At 36.0% G+C, this 24052-nt stretch overlaps 1 protein-coding gene across 1 annotated transcript in view; it reads left to right on the top strand.

Moving 5' to 3' along the window:
* The window catches only part of LOC107017686, a 32320-nt gene that overhangs the window by 3725 nt on the left and 4543 nt on the right, over window positions 1-24052 (top strand). The window contains exons 2-14 of the mRNA XM_015217907.2: window positions 3323-4059; window positions 5648-7317; window positions 9840-10048; window positions 10133-10925; window positions 11001-11082; window positions 11280-11327; window positions 11754-11954; window positions 18160-18607; window positions 19399-19558; window positions 19657-19718; window positions 20757-20851; window positions 22452-22565; window positions 23800-23865. Coding sequence (XP_015073393.2) covers window positions 3323-4059; window positions 5648-7317; window positions 9840-10048; window positions 10133-10925; window positions 11001-11082; window positions 11280-11327; window positions 11754-11954; window positions 18160-18607; window positions 19399-19558; window positions 19657-19718; window positions 20757-20851; window positions 22452-22565; window positions 23800-23865 — 4685 coding nt within the window. The remainder of the gene's footprint in view (window positions 1-3322; window positions 4060-5647; window positions 7318-9839; window positions 10049-10132; window positions 10926-11000; window positions 11083-11279; window positions 11328-11753; window positions 11955-18159; window positions 18608-19398; window positions 19559-19656; window positions 19719-20756; window positions 20852-22451; window positions 22566-23799; window positions 23866-24052) is intronic.

Genomic DNA, 24052 nt, shown 5'->3' with positions numbered 1-24052 from the left:
TTGGGCAATACCAATTGTTCTTCCTCAAGTCATGTAAGAATCTTCTGGCTAGGACAAAGGATAGTTTTTCGTATGATTCAGTATGAATACTTAAGGTCCCAAGGAAGGTGTGGTTTTCTCGTGGTTACATGAGGAGTGATTTCGTTGATAGAGAATCTTTTTATGAAACGAATGGTTGGTTGCATAAGTTTGTGTTTACCATGTTAGGAGGTATGTGCGGTTGTGGATCATATTTTATTACATTGCAAGACAACCACGAGGTTATCGTGGGATATTGTGAAATGCTTTGGCATTTCTTGGGCAATGCCAAATTCAGTGATGGAGTTTATGTTTAGTTGGAAGAGTGAAGCTAGCAAAAGACACCAGGCTTGGAATATCACTCATCGTGCTTTAATGTGGGCCATTTGGACGGAGAGAAACAAGACAGCTTTTGTAGGGTTGAGCTTTGATTAATTGAGGAGTAGTCTTTGATCCCTTAATTTTTTTGGTGCATCCATCCAATTCCTATTTGTATAGAGGATCGAGTATTTTGTGGAGAGAATTATATTTTGTAGGTTTCTCCTCTTTTGCTATATCTCTTGTATACGACCCAATTGGCCTTGTTAGTATTAATGAAATATTTTACTTGATAAAAGAGAATCTACACTAACTTCTAGAATAATAAAAAATTTCTCAAACATAGTTTCGTCCAATTGCTTGCCAATTGCCACATAATGGCCTAGTAGTTGCGAATGCGAGATATTGTTATCTAATTTCTTCATCAAAATTGAACTTAAAAGAAAAAAGAGCAACTCTCCTACAAAGAAATACCCTTATACTTGCAAAAACGGTTTGCACGGCAAAAATGAAAATTTAACCAGAAAAAAAAAGAGCGAAGGAATCCCACCAACAAATGAAGCAAATAAAATTTGATTATGTATATATCAAGAGGGGGATGCGGTCCTGAATGTCCATATTGGTAATTGATATTGCTATATTTTGGGCAATCAGCAGTTCCTCCACTCAATCAACATACATGATATAAATTGCCCCACACACTATCATGACTCATAACTATGGTCTAACCCTTAGAATTTGATTCTCTTTTTTAATAAAATCCCTTGCAATTTGAATTTTTTGTGTAAATATTCATAGTGTCTTTTGGATGTTCTTATAGAATTTAATATTGGATTAAATCATTATCATCATCATATTATTAAAAATAGGAAGCTGCAAAGTGCAAAGTTGGATTACCATTTTAATCCTATACTAAGTCAAAATATTACTAGTAATGATATCATGTTATATATATATATAAATCAAATTAAAGTGAGATTCACTATAGTTGCCGTGAATTCCATGTTCTGCCAAGCAATTAGTGTAATTTATTACTCCCTCTGTCCCATTTTATGTGACATTGTTAGACTTGACACAACATTTAAGAAAAAAATGAAGGCTTCCGAAACTTGTGGTCTAAAACAATCCTTAAATATTCGTGTGGGTAAAAGAGAAGTTCAAAAAGTAAAAATTTTCTGATTATAGGAAGGAGACATTTATTTTGGGATGGACTAAAAAAGAAAGAGGTGTCACATAAAATTGGACAAAGGGAATACCCTTTTTTGGACATGAACATTTAATGTCTATTCATTGCTTTGTACATGAAAATTAGGTGAAGAGTTGTAAACTTCGATAAGGAAGAGTTGTAATATCGGTGGAGGGTAAAGAATATAGTATGTACTGGAGCCGCTTAATTTTATAAATGTATCTTTTTATTTTGCCCAAAATCTCCATCCTGATTCCCTTCGGTGGGTTTCATCTGGTCCCTTGGTTTCTTGCCGCTTCAGTTCCTATTCTTTCTTTTCCGGTGAAGAATCCATTCAATGCCCCTTAAATTCTTACATAATGTTCAAGATACAATTCTCTGGTTTAAGTAACTTTTTTTTTCCTATTTAAGACCGATCATTACAAAAATTGATATATGCCATTATATCTTCGGTTACAAAATAGATATTTTGGTGATTTCCTTGGGAAGAGAAGTCGAGATGGTGACTGCATTAGTTTCCATTGCATCTCGCCTATTGTCTCTCAGATTTGCGCAAGTTTCTTGTATCATTTCACGTTATCAATTACTATAGTTTGTAATTACGTCTTCGTTGATCTGTTTTTAGTCCGTCAGATTCTTTTTCTCTCTAGGACAAGTTTTTGTCTGTGAGTGTGAGTTATATGGCTTTTCACAAGTTGTTTCCTGTATTTTTGTTTGTAAATTCTTATCAGCCACTCATGGTGAACATTTGGTATAATCGCTTGATTTTCATTCCTTTTTTTTCTTCTATGAACGTTGGAAGTAAAATATTCTCTTCCTTCTCAGTTTTCACGTCTTTGCATTTTTTATTTTATACATTTGAGGAGATTAGCATCACATTGATGTTTCAATTGTACCAAACTATCCAAATGTCTTTGTATTTTATTTTATTGTTGAATTAGTATATCTCTAAGCACTCTTTTCTTTAATTTTTTACTCTATAGTTTCGTGCAACTCATGGCACACATTCTAATTTTATGTATGACAAGGCCTACAAACCCAGGGACTTTCACCCAGGGAGTACGAGGTCATGGTGCGCAATTTCCTGGAAACAGAGTTTTGTTTTTCAACTCGTGACCAGATTTCCTCTCTCTATCAACTAATTTATTATGGTCGGGAGGATCCCCAATTCTTCATTGATCCACAAGACCTGGATGATCCACCATATCTGTGGGGGAGGCGGTGGAGGAATTAGAGGACTGGTTCCAGAAATCGTAAACAAGCTGGCTGGGGTCTGCCATTAATTAATTAGTTTTCTCAGGGAGGAGGAATTCCATAAACATGGACTCGTGTACAGGAACTAGTAGTATAACAATGGCAAAAAATACAAAGGACTCAAGGCATCATTAAAGTAACTGTTAATCATAATAAAATATTTTTAGATATTTGGATATTGAAGTTGAAGGGATATATGATGTTTATGGGCAGAAAAGCAATCATCATTTAAAAGGCATTTTAGTCTTTGAACTTTTCAATTTAGGGCTTCCCACTTATAATATATAGTATGATGATATGATTTTTGCCACTCCGCGTTAACTTTTATTCAGTTATCTATAATTTTTTTTTCATGATCTTCTTTAATAATTGCATTATAATGAATTGTCATCAATATTCCTGGTAGAACATCATTGCACTGACGTAGCACTGAACTCCCAAAAGAGTTGATTTGTTGTTGAATGTATACTTGTGTGGTGCTGAAAAGTTTTGAGTGTTTTATGTAATTTTGAAATTCATTTTTCATCTGTGACTCTGGATTTGCAGGTTGCACAAGTGTACAACGTCTAGTGGCTGATTTTATTCCTCGTTTTGCTTCGTATTGTCCCACTGCTCTTGAAGCTGCAGTGAAAGTTGTTATCAATATGCATAATTGGAAGTTAGCTTTGATTGGTAAAGGAGAAGATACAGACGGTGTTGCATTTGACACTGCTAAGGTGTGCATTTTTGGTCTAGCTGATATTTGTCGAAGTGCTGCTGCTGAGGCACCAACATCGTCAGTTATTCGAGGAATTTGCACCACAGTTTTTCGTGATGGACTCACCTTCTTTATATCATGTTTTGAAGGGAAGGATGTTCTCGAGATTGCTGACAAGGAATATTTTGGTATTCAGGATGCTCATTTGTTCTCTGAGTACCAACAAAAGATTTTAAACAAGGAACAACCGGTACTGCTCAAGCTATCTGAGTTCCGAGTACTTTGTTTCCTCAGAATTTTCTTTACCTGCCCCAAAAATTCAATTGCAACTTGTTTTGAGCTCATCGGTTCTACTGGATCAGAGGAATCTAAGAGGGAAGGATATTACTTACTTCGTCAGTTAACTAACAGGCTTGATGATGCTGTTGGTCATCCTAGGAATGGAGGAAATAGTCCTGTGATATCATCACCGAAGGCCACAGAAACAAGTAGCAAAAGTAAGGAAGTGGATGATGGCGTTGCAACATGTGGCAAACAAGGCTCAGACAATCGCTCCCTTGTTTCGATGAACTGCTTATTACGACTGGTATACTTCTCTATTTACAATTTCTTTGGATGGATTAACTAGTCAATTGTTGTTCCTTTTCCCTTTATCTAAAAGCAATTTTCTGAGCTTCTGAGTGCGGCAGCTTTATAGAACAACTGTGACTTATTGTTTCTTGATCAAGACAGTGACACAATGTTTTATGTTTACCATCTGGGCTTAATATTATTGTTTCTATTTCCATCACTTGCAGCATCACAGAAAAGTCCACTATGATGCTGTATGAGTTGATCGGTGAAACAAGAAAACAGCTAGAGCTGTTTTCAGTTCCTTGTACAATTAAGCTGTTATTTGTTTCTGATATTATTTCAGTGCATCTTACTTGTCTGTTTTATGTTATTTTCTTTTCTTTTTCCTTTTAGAAGTGTTTTTGTTTCATGTTATCTGGTTGTTAGCAAGTGGTTTTTACTTGTGGAAAATCATACAATCAGAAATATTGTAGATTCACTGATTCAGTATATTGTGTGTATTCCCTTGTTGCAATTACCTTGTTTGCTAGTATGGCAGAGCTGGTGATAGAAACTTGAACTCATGGCTTAGGTCTGAGACTTTCCATATGGTTTTGTAGATCATGGTTACCTCTTAAGTAATTTGTGTTCCTCGTCAGGTTGTTCAATTTGAATTCATTATAAGCTCCTTCTTTCTTTGCTTAAGTCCATCAGAAATTTGGTTTAATCATACATTTCAAACATATAATCTGAATATTGGTTTTCCTGTTCTCTAAAATTTTTTTAGTCTTTACCTAAATACACTACAACCTCAACTTAGAGATCATCAACATATTTTAGATGTAGTCTACCTGTGAATATATAGATTAGTGTTACTATCCTAAAAAAAACATAGCTGTGTAATCCCACAAGTGGTGTCTAGGGAGGGTGTTGTCTACGCAACCTTACCTTGTGAATGTAGAGGTTGTTTCGGTAGACCCTCGGCTGAGTAAACCACAATTTGTAGAGTCTCAACGTTAGTTCGTACAATTTTTTCTTTGTTAATTGTTGCATAAATCATACAATAACTTCGGAGAATTGTTTTAAGGTGAGCTCTACATCCAATGTTTCTCTTGAATTGTTGAAAATTTTGTTAATAGTTCAACAGAAATGGAGGAGGAGGGTACAGACATAAACCTCGAGGGGAGTTTTTTGTAATTTAATTGTTTAACTAGTAGTGTAGCTTTCTTGTTTTAAGTTATGTATCCCATATTTAGATCCTTGATTGCTACCCACAAGTAAAAAATAATGTATGATGATCGTATTAGATATTCGATCCTTCACTTTTGATGTCATCTTGAGGAAAACAATTCTTTTTTTTTTGAGAAGGGAAAATGTTTCTTTTATGTTTGAACTGTCCCTAGAAAATCAATTTTGTTTGGAGATCACTCTGGAATTTTCCAGCGAGTTTATTAGTTTCAATAAAGTATTTTCCTCCTCCCGTGGGGAAAGTGATACTCAGTATAATAGATTATTTGGTTTTCAAGGGCTTTGATCAAGATGCACCGTCATCTATTATGATTCATATCTTTGGTCTCTAAAGCTTCTGCTCAAGATGCACATCTTTGGATCTCTTTATGCAGGTTATAGAGAAAGATCATTCTCTGAAGAGTTGGATTTACTCGAGGTTTAAGAAATTAAGTGAATCAGCTTCCTCTCAAGTCGTTTCAGATATTTCCGCAGTTCTTGAAGGAGTATTGCAGTCTTTCTTGAATGAAGTGAAGGCAGAAAAACCTCATGATGCTGGTGATGAGGATGGTTTTGATACTGCAAAGTATGTTAGTGAGTACTTGTGTCATGAGCTATCTGCTCAAAAAGTAACTCATGAAGTTTCTAGAAGCCCAGCAGTTCCTCTGGGATCAACTCACCGCTCCAGTATGAGTTCAAATACTAATAGTGGTGAGCGTAGGTCTGTAGTTTTTGACTCTAAAGAGTCCGGAGATTTTACGAATACTAGGCCTTCTGTGCACATGGAGGTCTATAACCAGCAGATTCTTTCACCTATTTCTAGAACACCATCGAATTTGAGAAACAGTTCATCTGATGGAGGACACCATGTCATGATGGAGAACCACCGAATTATTAATGTGGACCGTTCTCTACCAGCCTCAAGATCAGCAGGAGGTAATAGCTGTTCCATGGAGTCACCTATGCAGCGGTTACCACTGTCTCATTCTTCCACAAATCAAGGGATTTGGTATTCTGATGGAGACTCAGCTGCAGCAGACATCTTTTTCGCTTCAAAACAGCTATGGTTGGGGTCTTTAGGCCCTGATGCATCTGAAGTTCTTGTCAAACATAAGTTTGAAATGTTTGGTCCAGTAAATCAATTTATATTCTTTGCATTCAAAGGTTTTGCTTTGGTTGAATACCAAAACATTATGGATGCGGTGAGGGCCAGGGAAATCATGCAGGGAAATTCTCTTTGGGGTGCTGGTCTTCGAATAAAATTCATGGATAAGGGATTGGGTACTAAGGGGACTATAAATAGTGCCAGTGTTGGTTCTAGTTGCTATATTTATGTTGGAAGTGTTCAGAGCCGCTGGATGAAGGATGATGTCGTGCATGAGCTGAGAAAAGCTCTTCAAAAAGGTCCTCGGATGGTAACTGATCTAGGCAGTGAAGGAGCATTGCTGATGGAGTTCAACACACCTGAGGAGGCCACAATTGCCATGAATCATCTAAGGCACTGGCGTAAGGTAAGGAGTGACTGCATTCAGCCCCCATACTTTGGTCCGACTAATGCTTCCATGCATACTGAAGGTATAAGACCTAGCTCTACGTCTGTTTATGTTGGTACGGGAAGCAATTTTTGTGCGAATAGTACTGTTGGGCCATCTCACTTCAAGAACATGCTTGAGAACCATTCTGACAGTCACGTTCCAAGAATATCACGTCTATCTTCATTGCTTTCACAGTTGAGTGCCAAATATAATGTCAAATATGATCCTGGCTATAATAGTCATCATCTGCCGGGGAGTTGTGAAACTGGATTCTTCGGAGGAGATACAAAGCTGACAAATACACTAAGGATTAGCATTCCGAATGGTAGCTCCTTGTTTATCACAGACGATGAGCTTTTGGCTATTTGTAATCTTGCCATTGACAACAAAGGTTCTATCATCAGGTTAATGAGAGAAAATATGCCTATGGGTTCTTGTTGGCTAGTTGAATGCAGCAGCATGGATTCTGCAAATACTCTCCTGAAGAACCTTCGTGATTGTCCTGGGTTATTCTTCCAGATAGAATTCAGGTATGTAATCGTATCCCCCACCCCACCCCACCCCACACACACACGAAAAAAAAGAGAGGAAAGAATTCAGTATGTAATTTCTTCAAGCTTATTGTCAGGTTTTAATTCACTCAGCACTGATATCCTTAAGTTACTTCTTTTTTTCTAGTCGCTATTTCTGGATGATCTTGTCCTGTTAAGTATTTAGTCATCAAAATCTGCCTTGTTAACTTTCTTTATATTTAAGTTATGATTCACCAGACAGGAATATCCTTCAAGAGTGTAGAATTTAAATAGGAAAAATCATGTTTTGGAGGCCCAACTGAAACATCTCTGTATACTTTATACACCTGTGGTGAAAAGTGATGCACTCTATTTGGACAACCTTAATACAGAAATTACGTTCTTAGAAAACCCAACCTGGACTGCCTTGCTGACCAATAGTTTGAGTCTGACATTATTACATTAACAATATCTGCTTGAAGGTAACACTGTAAGATTGGAGCAGAACCTGGATATCATTGATTGTATATCTCGTTGATTCTATAGTTTTTGAAACTGCAGCGCAAGTTATATCTGGACTGAAGCTTGTGGTGTTTGGTTTTCCTCATGATGATGAATAATAGTGATTAATTTGTAAAGTGCTTGCTAATTTAAAAAAATTGTGAAGTGCTAACAAAATCAAAGTACGTAAGAGAATGTTTACAATGTCGAACAAGTCTTTGGCTTCATTAAATGAATGGTATATTCACATATACATATAACATAACAAATGAATAAAAGTACTTAAAAGTGTGCTCTGTCAAACAATTTAAGCTTTTAGATGAGATGGTCCACTCGACAAAATTTCTACATGTTAGGTGTGAAAAAAAGAATTAGGCCTGCACTTTAGGGGCCGTTTTGAAGCCTTAATTATGTGAATAAAAGTTTGCTCTTTCTAACCTTGCCTCCGTCATCTTGTCCACCACGGAGGCTACTCCCACCTTGTCCCAAATATCCCTACTCTTAATCCTATCTCTCCTAGTATGTCCACACATCCATCTCAATATCCTCATTCCGCTACTATCATCTTGTGGATGTGCGAGTTCTTGACTGACCAACATTTTCTCTCATTCAACATAGCTGGTCTGACAACCACTTTATAAGACTTACCTTTAAGTCTTGGAGGCACATTCTAATCACATATGACATTGGATGTGAGTCTCCATTTCATCCACCCCGCTCCAATACTATGTGTAACATCATCGCCAATCTCCCGATTTCCTTGGATTGTTGACCCAAAATACCTGAAACTTCCTATCTTGGGGAGGACTTGTGTATCAATACTCACTTCCATATCTGCCTCGTGAGCTACTTCTTTGAACTTGCGCTCCAAGTACTCTGTCTTAGTCTTGCTCAATTTAAATTCTTTAGGATCTGTCAAGAACGAGCTGACGGCTACAGATTCCACGGTCTGTTTCCAAACCTCCAGCCTATCAAAATTGAAAATAACTACAATATAGTGCCTAATTCAATACTTAAGTGTTATTAAGATGAACCAAGGGCACCGATTTTTGGATTGATGATTTTTGGAATCAATCCAACGATAGAACTCCTTATCGCCTTTGCAACGACCCTCCATATAATTATCTGAAGGAGCATTTACTTGTCATCACTGCTGCTTACATACTTTGTCCATTCCGTGTGACAGCCCTTCTTGCTTCTTGCCTTAGTGCCCGTTTGGATTGACTTATTTTAGGTACATTTAAGCTAAAATAGCTCTTAAGCAGTTTTGAAGTGTTGGGTAAAGTTAAAAAGCGCTTGTAAGCACTTATTTTAAAGCCAAAATAACAAAATAAGCCAAAAGCCATAAGTTAGAAATCCCAACTTATGGCTTTTGGCTTATTAGTCACCTTTTCTGCATTCTCTACCTCTAATCTTTTTTCCTGTTTTACTTGAATGTGATCATCTCTATTCAGAGCTCTTTTTGGCTCTATAATGGAAATAATGGATATGCTCTGTTTCAAGATCAAATTTACCTCCTTACCTCTTCACGTTCTACCCTTTACAATCTCTCACCTTACTCTGAATTGGGAATGTGAAGTGGAATATCACTTTCATGGACTAAATGGGAGATCCATGACAGGAGAAGAGGGGTCAGACATTAGGGGATGATGTAAGAGATGAAGGGGCAATATATTAAGTATCATATTTCGATCGAGGTCCATGTACATAGAGATGTCAGCAGCAATTTCACATATCGTATATTGCACAAATAAAATGACGGAATTACTTTAAAATGTGGTTGCAGCACCACTTCTCAAAAACTTTTCTACATTCGACGTTCTATTCACATGTTCAATAGTCAATGCAGACTTAAGCTTTACCTTTTTTTTTTTTTTAAATACTAGTAGCTTTCCAATTCGTAACACTCATTTGTTCTCACCTTTTGGTTCCTGTATACATTGAAAGCTTCATGCTATATTTATAGCTTTTAAATGTCTTACTCCGTGAATCATGATCTGAGCTTAACTATAGAGCTTCTCCTCCACTTGTTCTAACAGTCACTCTGGGCAGCATCATGTTCATGTTCCTGTAAAAAATGAAGGTAGTATTCAGGAGCTCACATCACCCAGACTAAATCCAGAACAAGGTAGCATGTCTCATGCTGGATATGCATTTCAGTCTAACTGGCCACATGTAGCAAGCAGAGGGATGCCCGAAGTTGGTTCTGGAAAAACCGAGATGATGATTCCAGTTCCATCCCCGAGAGGTACTTTTCCGTTATTCTAGTTGTGTTCTTTCCTCCAGTAGTTTGATGCTCATTGTCATATTGTTCTCCTGGTAATTTGTGCAGGTAATCATATATTCTCTGGTTCTGTTAATGACATGTGGATGCACAGGAAATCTGAAGCAGAGATACATTCTAGACCGGCAATCATTGCTTGCAATCCTGCACCTCCTCAAGCACCTCCTAGAGCACTACAGCCTCTTCAAGGACCTCCTACTGTGCCACTGCCTGTTCAAGTACTTCCTGCTGCAGCACCACAGCTAATTCAAGGACCTCTTATTGCACCACCACATCAAGCACAACCTCCGCCCTTTGTGCGCCCAATGTATTTTCCCCCAAGTGGGTGGGATTCACGTGGTTTGAACCATAACTTGCCCCCAAATACAATTCCATCTGGTGCAATGCCTACTAATCTTCATCATTGTTCAGTTGCATCACCATTTATACCTCTTTCTGTGACTCCACTGTCGCAAATACAAGGCACCTCCATGCCATATGATCATATGTATGCTGTGCCTGTTGTTCGACCACCAGTGACGTCTTTACCACCACAACCACCACCTCAGCTTGACTCATTACCCCTGTTACCTCCACCTGTCTTGCAGCCTCCGTTACCTTCATCCCCACCCCCACCACCTTACCCTGACCCACCTAATATTCCTCCTCCACCTAGTTCCCCACCTCCTCCTCCCCCGCCTCCATTATCTGAACCTTCAAATTCAGGAAGTTCTAGACAATATTTGCAATGTCGTTGGCAGGGCTCCTTGAGTAAAAGTGGAGTTCATTACTGCACGATTTATGCCCAAAGAGTAGAGTCAGATATTTGCAGGTATCCAAATGCCAGTGCTGAGCCGACAGAGTAAGGACTTCAGTTCCTTCGATGTTTTGACACTTGATTTTAAATGTTCTGTTTTTAAATTGGATACCTATGCAGATGGCCTGCGAAGTTGGATATGACCAAACGTACTGATTTTCGGCATGTCAAATCAACATTTTGTAGTACACCACCCCACAAAGTGAGTCTTGAACATTATGAAGGAAAATTCTGCATATCATATTAAATAGCATGTATTAGCACCTTCTGATAATTGCTGTTGTTATCTCTATCATATAATGTAGGCTATACTGTTTGTATATGTGTCAGTTCTTACTCATTTTTTTCGATATTAAAATGATCCATGACCACATTCTTTTTTAAATTAATGTGAAACAGAAGGAGATATGCTGGTTGCTACCTTCTTCTCCAATGGACCATAAGGGCGTAAGTTGATCATGCTCTCCTTTCAGTTTTCATTACCAGTGAATGCAGTCATGATATATGCAATCGATTGTAGATGAAAATGTCTGTGTATCTTCCAGATTTACTTGGTATATACCTTATTTTTTGTGTGTGTGTAATCACCTAAAATAGGAACTAGAAAGAGTTGCCAATGAAAATCATTTCAGATGCAGATACATGATTGTGTTCTTTTTTTTTTCCAGCTGTTTGCAAAAAAATTAGTCCAATGTCCAACTTTTCCACTAGGTCTATCCATGATTGTAATATGTGTGCAGACATGGGACCTTAAGGAGATTATTTCTCCATTTACTTTTTACTTTTCAGTGTTCTATTTTTGCAATGACTGCTCACATATTGTAACCGTAGCTGGTTTAGAGGACTTAAATGTCAAAATTTGCTTTTTTGCAGTTTCAAGATTTTGTATCATACTTGAACCAGAGGGAATGTGCTGGTGTAATTAAAATCCCAGCCGTAAACTCAATGTGGGCAAGGCTTCTCTTCATTCTTCCGCAGTCATCTGATACCTGCTCTATGCTCTCTGTTGCACCTAATCCTTCTCTTTGTCTACTTGGTCTGGTGGTGCCCAAAGAGACGAACTCTGAATGGGTGTGATGTTACCGCATTGGGAGAAAGAGTGGAAGACGCTGCTAATTGCCTAATGCTCTGCTGCTTGCCAGGTTTTGTTCAGTTTTTGACTATGATGTATCATAAAGGCATTTGCCAAGAGCTTTGGTGAATGTGCATGGATCATAAAGAAATTCATGACGCACAGCCAGTGCTGATTGGCAGTTGCAGCAAGATATGATGAACCACAGTAATTTGCTCACCAAGCTTTAAATCTGATGTTGTATATTATTGGGCAATAGATTTAACTCCTCATTCTACTGCATCAACTGTCATCTAGTGTGAGATGGTTACTGCGAAGTCGATGTTACTTTATTTAACTTAGAAGATCATATGATCGATATTACAACAAGATGGTGTTGTCAACTCAATGCAAGTTATATTATAGGAGTCTTCTGTACTTAGAATCCGCTAAGCTTTCTTCTTTCTTCTTCTTTCTTCCTTTCTCCATTAGTAGTGGAGGGATATCTTCTCATGTCCATGTAAACATAGTAGAATATGGTTGTATGTGAGCTTTGAATTATTCTTTTTCGGCACCAATGTTAACTATTTAGTGTGGAAAAAGTCTGCTGTTACGCAGTTCTTGCTCGCCATAAGATGCTTTAGTTGTGTAAATGTGATTACTATTAATGGGATTGCTCAAGACATGTTTCATTATTGCACTTTTGAGTTCAGACTAGATAGAATCAAATCAGACTCTGCAGTTTTTTTTTTGTTTTTTTTTTGCTGAACGTAGCGTGACGATATATGTGTTCTTCCTTTTCTATCAATTTGTACACACAACCTATGGTAAAATGCCCGTCCGTAATCCAAACATATAAAGGGTGTGTTCTCTATGGAGAAATTTTTTTTCATCTTCGTTGGTCAACATTTTTCAATTCATATTTTTGATTGACAATGTATTTCTAACACTCTTTATTTCCATATCACTCCACCTTACTAATGTTTTTAGATAATATTTTTTGCTTGAGTACCAAACCTAATAAGATAAATAAATAGCCCACTTGTTTTCCTAGATTTTCCAGGAAAAACAATTTCCATTATCAAAGTATCAAACACATCTAAAATATTCTCTCTCAGGCGTATATTAGTTATCCACTTTCCTCTTTACGTACCTCTAAAGAAACTATAAATATGAAAGAAAGTTTAATAATTTTATCCTAAGAAACTTTTTTGGAGCTTTATAAATTTGTCTGCACTTTCAAAATTGAGTGACTTTGGTAGTGGACAATGGTTAGCGGAGATGTACATATTCCCTTGTGAGCAGATCCACCCAATAGAGTAGGAGTGCATGTGCACTCGTTAATTTCAGAAAAAATCATGTGTATAGGTGTATATCTATCTTGAAAAATTGACATAAATTAAGATATAATTAATCCTCCATCTATGAAAAGTATAGATTTGTCAATGTGTTGTTGGTACAAGCTAGAAGAACTATCTACGAGATTTAAATTCGAATTTAGCTATAATTTTTTATTTTATTTTTATTTTTCAAGTTAATCTTAGAGCTCATATTTGAGAAGATACAGAGATAGGTCTAAGAAGTTGCAGCAATATGAGGACGTAACCCTTAGATATGATAGTATGAAAGTCAAGAATTGAGGTAAAAGGTTAGTATATAGTAGAACATTGTTTAGTTTTCTAATACTTATTATACCATTCTAGTTTCTTATTTTTCATTTATTTCTTTTGCATCAATTGTTGTATTATTTATTATTGTTTTTTTTTTGGAAAACGGTAAAAAATTCCCTGAATTATTAGAAATGAATTAAAAATATCCTCCGTTTGATTTTGGGGTCAAAAATAACCTTATCATTAGTGTATTGACTCACATTTACCCTTCAAAACTAATAGATACCAAGTCACCTAAAAAATCACATAAAAAAAATCATAGATCCACAAAATAAATCACTGTATGCAGAGATGCAAATACAACCGAAAGTAATCTACAAGATCGATGTTGCCATTGCCGTTCTCAATCGAAGACGAAAGTTTATTAATAAAACGGGAAAAATCACACTAGATTTCTTCTCTCTATTCTTTATTAATTCCGACCAACAACTCAGACCAAAATCATGGTGTGTTGGGCCTCTTTGCTTAACCAAGTGGCCCATTAAAGCAACACTCTCTCAAACCGGTGAAACATGGTGGTAATATAGAAATATAGAAATCAAAGGCATCCCGTCCTCGGACTTGAATTATTCAACTAAAATATAGAAATCAAAGGCATCCCGTCCTCGGACTTGAGGATTCACCAACTTGGGAATAGCAATCTCCGTCTCTTGAAGAATAACCTCAATGGTCCGAACCTACATTTTTAAAGAAAAGGGAAAAGAATATGAGTTAGTACAGCACACTTACTAAGTATGGAACCATGCACTTAAAATCATCAAAACATGCATAAAAAGGGACATTTAGTCGGAAACATGCTCTTTACCAAGTAAAACCCAATATGCATACAAGGTGAAGTACATAAGCCAAACAAACATATAAATAACCCAACATGTAAGCAACCCAAGTAATACTAGTGCAATGCAAAGGAAAGGATCCCATATTTCCAACAATGCTAAGTATCAACTATAGGCAACGTATTACGTTCATACCTCATATCACTATAATCATCATCATCACCATAACCATTATAATCCTCATAAGTATACCAAAAGATGGAAACATTCATAATCATAACATTCATTGTTTTCATATAATAATTTATAAACAATATGAGCATAAGAGAACCCTACCAAAACCCTCTCTTAGAGCGTACATGTGCAATGTATAAGTGAAGTTTCATACCCTCACTCACACTATGTAGTCCCTTCAAGAAAGTCCTAATAACTGTTCATGTCCTCACATTAATTCATTATAAATTCAATGGGATATTTTTGCCTTAGCCGACATAGACCATGTGAGTTACATGCATGAAATTCGGTGTCTACATCCTACGCCGAAAAGAGAGTGTCCTACTTGTCAAGGTAGGACATACATTCATTGTAGCATCTAGGTAGATCCACTAGCTAATATTCCTATGATGGCACATAGTTTAGGGATAAAGAGATTGCCTCTAGAAACTCTTTTTTATACTTTTAGTATTGTAGTTTCCATCTCATGAGATGTCTTTAGTGGAAACCTCCCATCCTTTTGTGAAGGAATCCTATCTCATATACATATCCTCTCGGTTCTAAACTCAAACTTCCCATTTAGTAATCCATTAGCCTTTCATTAAGCATTGGTTCATAGTTAACATCTTAGGGAATTACCCCTAATATAACATATAGATTAATAGTTCATAGATGAGAAAAACATTTCATCAAAAAACCAACATCATGTGAGATTATATCATTCATAGCATATTCATATAGTTATTCAACATAATAACACTATTATCAATATCTCACAACATCCATACTTTCATCATATCATGTCAAAACATACCGAGTACCAACTAGGGTTAGAGGTAAGAGGAAACCATAATTCAACTCTACCATATATACATATTCCATTTTTTGGGAGGAAATTTTCTTCCCTTACTCAAATCATGCCTACCATGTCAACTTAAGCCAAATATGCAATTACTTCTTAAAAACACATTCAAGCCATTCACCTGATGAATCACATAGGCTACTTACTCTAATTGCCTATCAACATGAGGAACATGAGACATGAAAACTTATTTTATCTCAAAACGTGAATTCTCAAGAACACATTTCTCATAAAGAAATCATGAGAACACCTACGTCACACATGACTCCTACAACATAACATAAGCCCATCTAGAAACTCTCGGTTCAAGTTTAAATAGGAATGGAATAAAGAGATGAGGATGTTGGGATTTCAACAAGTCATGTTTTCAAGCACACCATCACCTCCTTAGGAAGAAACCCTCACTACAACCCTCGAGAAAAACTCCTTTCAAGCACTCCTAAAGGTAAGCACTCCTAAAGGTATAATCAAACTCACATTTTGCGACTTTTTGCAAAAGTCTTTAGTCCTCAGCATCTAGCAATACCACCCTCACATGACACCTTAAGTACCAAACCCAAAAATAGGAAGAAATTGTACCCAATTGTCATCTTACTCTCACATGAAATTACCAACATCCAAAAAGTCTTTCAAGTCAATCCTAAGCATCCTTTTCTATGGTCTTCACTAGGATATCACTCAAGGTCTTATATGATTCTACCACTCCGGTTCCAAATTGCTCAAACTCACTAAACCACATAAGGTATGAATCCAAGCAAATCCAAACATGAACATCTGGAATAGTCAACTTTTCATATCCACCGCCCAAAGTGATTCTATTAATGGAGAATTTCAAGCAAGCCTAAATCATGAACATCAAGGACACTCAATGACCTTAGCATCTAAGCATATTATCCCTCACTTGGGTAAGCCTAAACAACCTCTTGACTATTTTTAACCCTTTTCATCCATTTTGGTGGAATCTACTAACAAAACATGCCTATGTATTATCTAAGCACCCTACTAAATTGACCATACATAAGATCAATCTTAAAAGACAATTAACTCCTTTGAAGTTGGTCAATACCTAAACTCTTCTTCCTTACCTCTACTAGGTGGTACATGCAACCTCAAAGTCAACTTATAAACATAATCCAACCTATGACCTCCCATGTAACACCCTCAGCTAATGCTTTACTTGAATAATTAAATGATACAAAACTCATTGACCTACAATTTTCATATGTCATGGTTCACCTAATTCATTACAACTAAAAGATTTGGTAGTATACATTATTTGCTTTCACAAGAGGCATACATTGATTGCATGTAGTTTTTTGACTAAAATATTTTATGGGTGTTTGTGATGATGTAATAAATTATGTGTGTTAGTGAGAATGGATAATTATAGGTATTTATAAGTTCAAAAGAGGTATGAACCGTGAAATGGAGCTTTTCTAAACCCAAAACTAACATCTAAAGTCAAAATTATGAACGTTCGAAGTTTCTCATATTTACAACTACACTAGTCTCTAGTAAAATTGGTCATAATGCTTTACTTTAATTATTAAATGATACAAAGTTGGTGGCATTTTAAACATAACTCATTAACCTACAATTTTCATATGTCATGGCTCACCTAATTCATTACGTACTAAAAGATATAGTAGTATACATTGTTTGCCTTCACAAGAGACATACATTGATTGCATGTAGTTTATTTACCAAAATTTTTTGTGGGTGTTTGTGATGATTTAATAAATTATGTGTATTAATGAGAATGAGTAATTATAGGTATTTATAAGTTCAAATGAGATATGAACCGTAAAATTGAGTTTTCTATACCCGAAACTAACATCCAAAGCAAAAATTATGGACATTTGAAATTTCTCATTTTACAACAACACTAGTCTCTGATAAAATGGTTATAATGCTTTACTTGAACTATTAAATCATACAAATTGGTGGCATTTGAAAGAAAACTCATTGACCTACAATCTTCATATGTCATGGCTCACATACTACGTACTAAAACATATGGTAGTATACATTGTTTGCCTTCACAAAGGCACATACTGACAGTCTCCCTAGCCTCTCTCGCTTTTATACAAACACAAATGTATAAAATGTGTTTGTGTTTGTATAACGAGAAACAAAATCGTATATATACATATATTTTGTTCCCTCTTCTAGATCTCGCTCGCCACTTTCACTCACCCCTCTCACTTTATACAAACACAAATGTATATATTGTGTTTGTTTGTATAAAGCGAGATAAAATTGTATATACAAATATAAATACATATATTTTCGTTCTATATACTTATGATTATACAAATAGAATCTTCTCATACCCAGTTTTTTTTTGTCTTTCTCTCTTTATACAAATACATATTATATAATTGTTCTTTTGTATATGCATACCAAACAAAAACAAATTATACAACCGCTTTCTTTTATATATGTATAGCGAAATATATATATATGTGAGTAATTAGTATGGGTATTATAGTTAAATACTTAAATATTCATATTTTATTTAAATTATGTAAAGTTGAAAAGTGAATAAGTAAAAGTAAAAAAAAAGAAAAAAGTAAGGGCCTGGGGAAGCCGAGCAATTTCCATATTTTGTCTCCAATCCACTTCGACCGTCGACGGCACCGAAGTAGAAAACCTCTGATCGCCTCTGTGATTTTGGCCGTTCACTTTCCTCAGGCGAAGTCAATAGCACGCAGCAGAATTCTCCGACTGTCTAAAAGTTATTGCTGAAGCCATGTCGAATCGTTATAGTAACCAAAACAGGAACGAAAAAACTCAGAAGAAGTTTGTTCCAAAGAAGGAAATGCAAGCTTCTCAAACCCTAGCGAATTCCTTCAGGCAATCAGTTTCTATCAAATCTGAAGGAAGTACCAACGCCGGTAACTCCAGTAGTGCCGGTTCTTCTGCTGGAGAGGTCAAGAGTAGGGTTAGGATGGGAGAAAGTGGCGCCTGGGTTTCCGCTGCTATTCCTAGTGGAAAGTTCGTGGATTATTTGCCTCAGGATGAGGCTGTAGCAGCTGGGCTTGGAGCCGATGAGGGTGCATTGGATCCTGTGGAATCGCAGCGTGTGGTGGATGTTTTGAACAGGGAGTTGTTTAGGTTACTGAAGATGAATGCAAGAGACTTCTGGCGGGAAGGTAATGTTTTTTTCTATAGCTTTTGTGAAATCTGATTTTGAAGATTTTCATTTGAAATTAGTAGTTATGATTTGTATGATTTGATTAAAGTATAAAGGTAGGTAATGGTAGCCTTCTAATTTTCTGTATTGAAGAAAGATAAATGATTATGATGCTTTATGCTTGTCTGCATTTGGAGAAGAGGTGCAATACGCCATATATAGTGAAGCAAACTTTTCATACAGCATTTCTGAGCTGTACTAATCCTATCTCTATTAAATCTAGTGAGGCAACTTTTTTTATACAGCATCAGAAGCAAGCAGTAAAAGCTAGTGAGTAAACAGTCGCATACAAAAGGTCAATCATAAGATGGTTATAAGTTGCTCAGGATGTTTATGTTATGCTGGAAAATGTTGGGTTTCCCTAGAAACGCCCTCCTTTTCCATTATTTTGCATTAGCTGCTAAAGACTAGAAACCTATATCCCACAATTAACGTGTAGGGATCAAAATGCCAGGCCAGGGTGAAAGAGAATCTTCTTTTGGTGAAAAAAGAAATTCAGCTGCACACAATCCTTGAATCAACAGCGATGAGAAATATTTCATTTGTCTTGCATCGCGATAAGACGATAAGTTTTATCTATTTTATTTGTTTTGGGTAACTAAGTGATACAAAATTTGATCTGCTTAAAACCAACACCCAAAAATGGTGCTATTTGAGTGGCAAATGTGCAGTGGTTTGGATTGTTTGTTGGTTTGTATATTGCGTTGCTGTACATTTAAACCAGTCTCTCCTGATTTCGGTGTCTACCAGTGGCCAGCGACAGCTCCCTTCACTCTTTTCTTGAAAGCTTTCTGAAGTTCAGAAGTAGGTGGTATGATTTTCCATATCGAGGAGCCAGGGGTATAGTCGCTGGGGTCGTCGTTGGGGAGTTCGAGCTCTGCAGGCGTATCTTTATGGTCTTGTATCGCATGTGAGTCACTTTAATTTCAAAGCACTTGATTCATCAAGTCGCATCCCTTATGCTGTGCCTTTTGATTTAAACAGTTCTTTTATGTAATTCAATTTTAGATCGTCAAATCGGGACCCTGGAGCTAAGACTGCTGATAGTCTTACTCGGAAAGATCACGAAGGTGTGTGTTTGTCCCTGACTCGTTGCAGTTATTACTACCTCTGTATACTTCAAATAATTTCTTGGTATTGTGGAGGTCAAATTTTAAAAGTTTTATTCAAGTTGCAACCATGACGTGTACTTTTGTAATGAACTCTGCAAGTTAAATGTTTTATGCACTTCCTTTCCTCATATTATGCCTAGTATAATTACAATCATGATCAGGAAGATCATGAACTTAGAAAATGGCAATACTACCTCTGAAATTTCAGGTAGAAGCATAGTTTAGTTTCTATTACCTTGTGTAGTAGAAAACTTATTGTAATTTTAATAATAGTGCTTACTAAAATGTCAAAAATAGTAAATAAACACAAGTCAATTAATCTAATTTAATTTGGGAATGATAGAACTCCACGAAATTTCTTTTAATTAGTAAGGGAAAAGTTTTTATCTCTTGAAATTAAATCAATAGTGAGATAGCAAATTCCAACCAAAAACTGTGGATTCTTATTGTAATTTTAGATGCTATATTCCATGGCTTAAAAAATTTCACACTTTGATCTACTTTTTTTACGCTTTTATTAACACGATTAGAATTGAATTTAATTAATCAAATTAAAAAATGAAGTTATAAAATGTCACTTTTTCCCTAACATCCCACTGACCAACAGCAAATATGATGTCAATTGTTCTATACTTAAAATTTTTTAAACCATTGATAATTTAATTCGCTTTTTAATAATGCACAAATTCCTTTTTTTAATAAAACCGCCGCAAGGCACTGATTTTCCATGTGCCTTGCAAGGCACATGGAATTGGAATTCTACGCCTTGCGGCGGCTGCCCTAATTCAAATGTCGTTTGATTCTCCGTCAGGAAGTTGCCCTTTTGGTTCTATAATTAATTTTGTTGCTCTTTTGGAATTTTTGAAAAATTTTCTTACCCTTTTGGCTCCGGACTCTTGAATAATATGCATTGTAAAAGGCCTGATGATGTATTTCTCGCTTATTATCTTTGGAAATTGTATTCGAGTGCACAATGTTCACTAATTGCACTTGTAGCCCTTTTGCAGGAGAAGAAGTTGCTTGATTTACCGAAGTTGTTAGACATATGTGCCATATATGGTCATGAAAATGAAGATCTGACAAGAATATTGGTATTATTAACTGAACTGCCTTGTCGTTGAACTATTCATGATATGTCTATTGTTCTTTGGTTTTGGTTTAATCTTGTGTCATAAGATACACATCCTGATGGTGAGCCATCATATCTGACCTATTATTCTGCTTCTTGTGGTAGGGAGAAGTAGTGTTTCTGTTCGGAACCTTTACTCTTTCCTTGGATCCTTATGGTATCTCCCTTTTGTCACTAAAATTTTGAATCTAAAAGGATACGAAATCTAGAATCTTGATGGTATCACCTGCTAATTGATAGAAGTACTAACTTTCAACTTCAGAAGTTTCATCAGCAAATTGGCCTTGAACTCCGATTTCAACATTTCAGGCACACTCTGTAATTTATAAACATCTGAGGAATAACTTCCGTAGTTGTTTTCTTGTTTTCTATAGTGGTTCGTAAAATTGAAGGGGGTGGAGGAAACAAACATTCAAACAGAGTATCAAAATCGCCTTAGATCCATGTCACATTGCAGTTTTATCTCTTGTCTAGCTAAGAGTAAGCTTCACAAGAAGTAAAGAACCGCTTAAGCTTCACAAGAAGTAAAGAACCGCTATTATATGACAAGAAAATCTAGAAACCATCCATGTTAAAATGTAAAACTCTCTGCTTAGATGCTTTTACAAGAAAATCTCCTATCTATGAGTAGTTTATCCTGACGTATTAAAATATAAAGAACTTGTGGTACTTCTTATTTAAAATAATTTTGGTCTGGGATGAGTTTAAATAGAACAACTTGGTCAATGAGGATTCATGCCGACTCCAACTTGTTAACAATTGAGGCATAGACGCATAGTTGTTGTTTAGATGCTTTTACAAGTTTTAGGGATGAAATCACACGTCAGTGGGGCACATACTTTGCATGATGATCTGTTGAAGGATGGATTAAAAATATCTAGACGATGTTCAAATTATGATAATTAGATACATTACTACGTCTTCTGCATTTCCCTTAAATGTTTCCTGTGGATTAAATGTCAAGACCATTTTCCTTGGGCTCATGACTTGGCCTCCTGACCCTAGAAGAGATGTAGTAGAGAGTTTTAAGCACCGCCTACTAGAAAATTCAATTTTTGTCTGGGGTTCAATGTCAACTGCACCGCCCGCTGCTTCACAGTGCCCCCCTTAAGCCTCAAATCTGACTAGTGCTCTGTGGTCATGGACATGACAGCAAATGGGAATCATTGGTCTCTTGTCACTAAATTCTATTTCAAGAAACAACTGCGGCAAAAGAAAACTGCATTCAGATGAACTGTTAACATTTTTTTTTTTGGGTTCAAAAAGGATTTGAGTAATGAATTTGAATAAGTGATAGATCTAATAGGATCTTGCTTAGATTAGAAGGTACGGGTTTTTGCTTGTGATTTGTAAGTACTTTGGCAGCACCTCCTTTGTTGCTATGTTAATAATACAGTTACTACTTCTCGGAAGAAGAAAAAAAAGCCAGTGCTTCTTATTGTCATTTCTGCTTTGTGTTTGCTTTACCTGCTTCATCCAAGTTTGTTCTTCTCTTTTATAAAGGATGCTAATGGATATTCAGATTCCTGTTGCTGACTCCTGTCTTTATATATGTTGTTCAGGTCGTCAATGCCATAAAGTCACAGCCATGGATCCATGATGATCTTTCATCTGTTATTACACACTTCCTTAGCATTGTGCAGACTATGTATGAGAGGTGTAGCTCATCGTTAGAGGTATTCTTTTTTTAATGGACTGTACTCTTAATTTTATCTTAACATTTTCTTTTTTAAAAAATCTTTACACAGGGATTTCATGGAAAGGGTAAAGGGGGCAGTTGGAATCACACCCACATCTATTGTGTTAGACAATTAATTACTACTAGACAATCCATTTAAGGTGACAATGGATTATCCAACGAAAGGGGGCAGTTGGAATCACACCCACATTTATTGTGTTGGACAATTCACTAAATTACCACTAGACAATCCATTTAAGGTGTCAATGGGTTATTAAACACTGATTTATGCATTGTTTTCTTATTGAAATTTGAAATATTAGGCGTTCCTTGCTCTTCTTTTCTACTTTGCATGTTCATGTACTTCCTTTGCCAGTGCGGTTTCTAATTGTATATATCACACATGCTTTTGTATAGAGTATGCACTTCTTTTGTTAACAAGAAACTTGCATCTCATTCATTTGTCCAAAAGGCATGAGAGTATAAGTTCAAGGTTTCCCTCTTGTCATTTTGAGTTACAGCTCTGTGGAAGGTTGAAAGATTGCAGAACACACATACATGGCATTTTTAGATCTCAGCAACTTGTCATCTTCATTGATTTTAAGACGCCAAAAGCAACTCATAAATATATCATTTGATTTACTTAGATAAGGAATATTTTCATTTTACTTACTGGGAAAAGTATGCTCTTTTTATTGATGAAGTAATAGTTATATTGCATTCGAAAAAGTATATTCTTGAAAGGCAATATCTTTTGGGGTCTATGATGAGCACCTCAACATGGTATCAGTTTAGTAATAAGTCTTTGTTCAAATCTAATCGTCACCCATTATCAGGAAGAAATTTCACATACTTGATTGATGCAAAAAGAATAAAGCTTGCATGTAACGGGCGTGTGGAAGACATGATTATTTGAATAATGTACTCTCTCTAAAAGCTTAAGCTTTTAAATGAGATGGTCACACATTTTCAACGAAGTGCTTATGTGTTATCTTTGGATGTTTATGGAGTGCTCTACTTGTAGAGAAATGATAAATAGTTTGTCATTGCTTAGTATATGTATTTGATTTACGACCATCCTTCTAGTTTTATGAACAGCTTGATCCAATCTAGATGTAGGTTGATATACATACTCTTAAATGTGGGTTTTCATAAGGATGTTTGCAATCGCAAAAGAGTTCTTGCAAAGGGTTATCCAAATTCATAAAGGATTAACTATTATCTGTCTGCAGGTTTTATTTTCCTCCAGTCACTTTCAAGATCATGGGCATAGTCGACTTCAAACAGACTATCTAGAGGTGAGTTTATTACCTGATGAGCAGTAAGATAGTTCATGTATGTGTGTGTAATATATATCATCATATCATATTCATATATTATATTGAAAGTGGGAAGCTTCCAACTTCAAAGTTGGATTACCATTTTACTATTCTAAATAAAATATCTAATTATTAAATATTAAATAATATCATATATATATATATA

Source organism: Solanum pennellii, chromosome 4, assembly GCF_001406875.1.
Source record: "Solanum pennellii chromosome 4, SPENNV200".
Classification (NCBI taxonomy): Eukaryota; Viridiplantae; Streptophyta; class Magnoliopsida; order Solanales; family Solanaceae; genus Solanum; species Solanum pennellii.
This window is presented reverse-complemented; position numbering and strand designations above follow the sequence as displayed.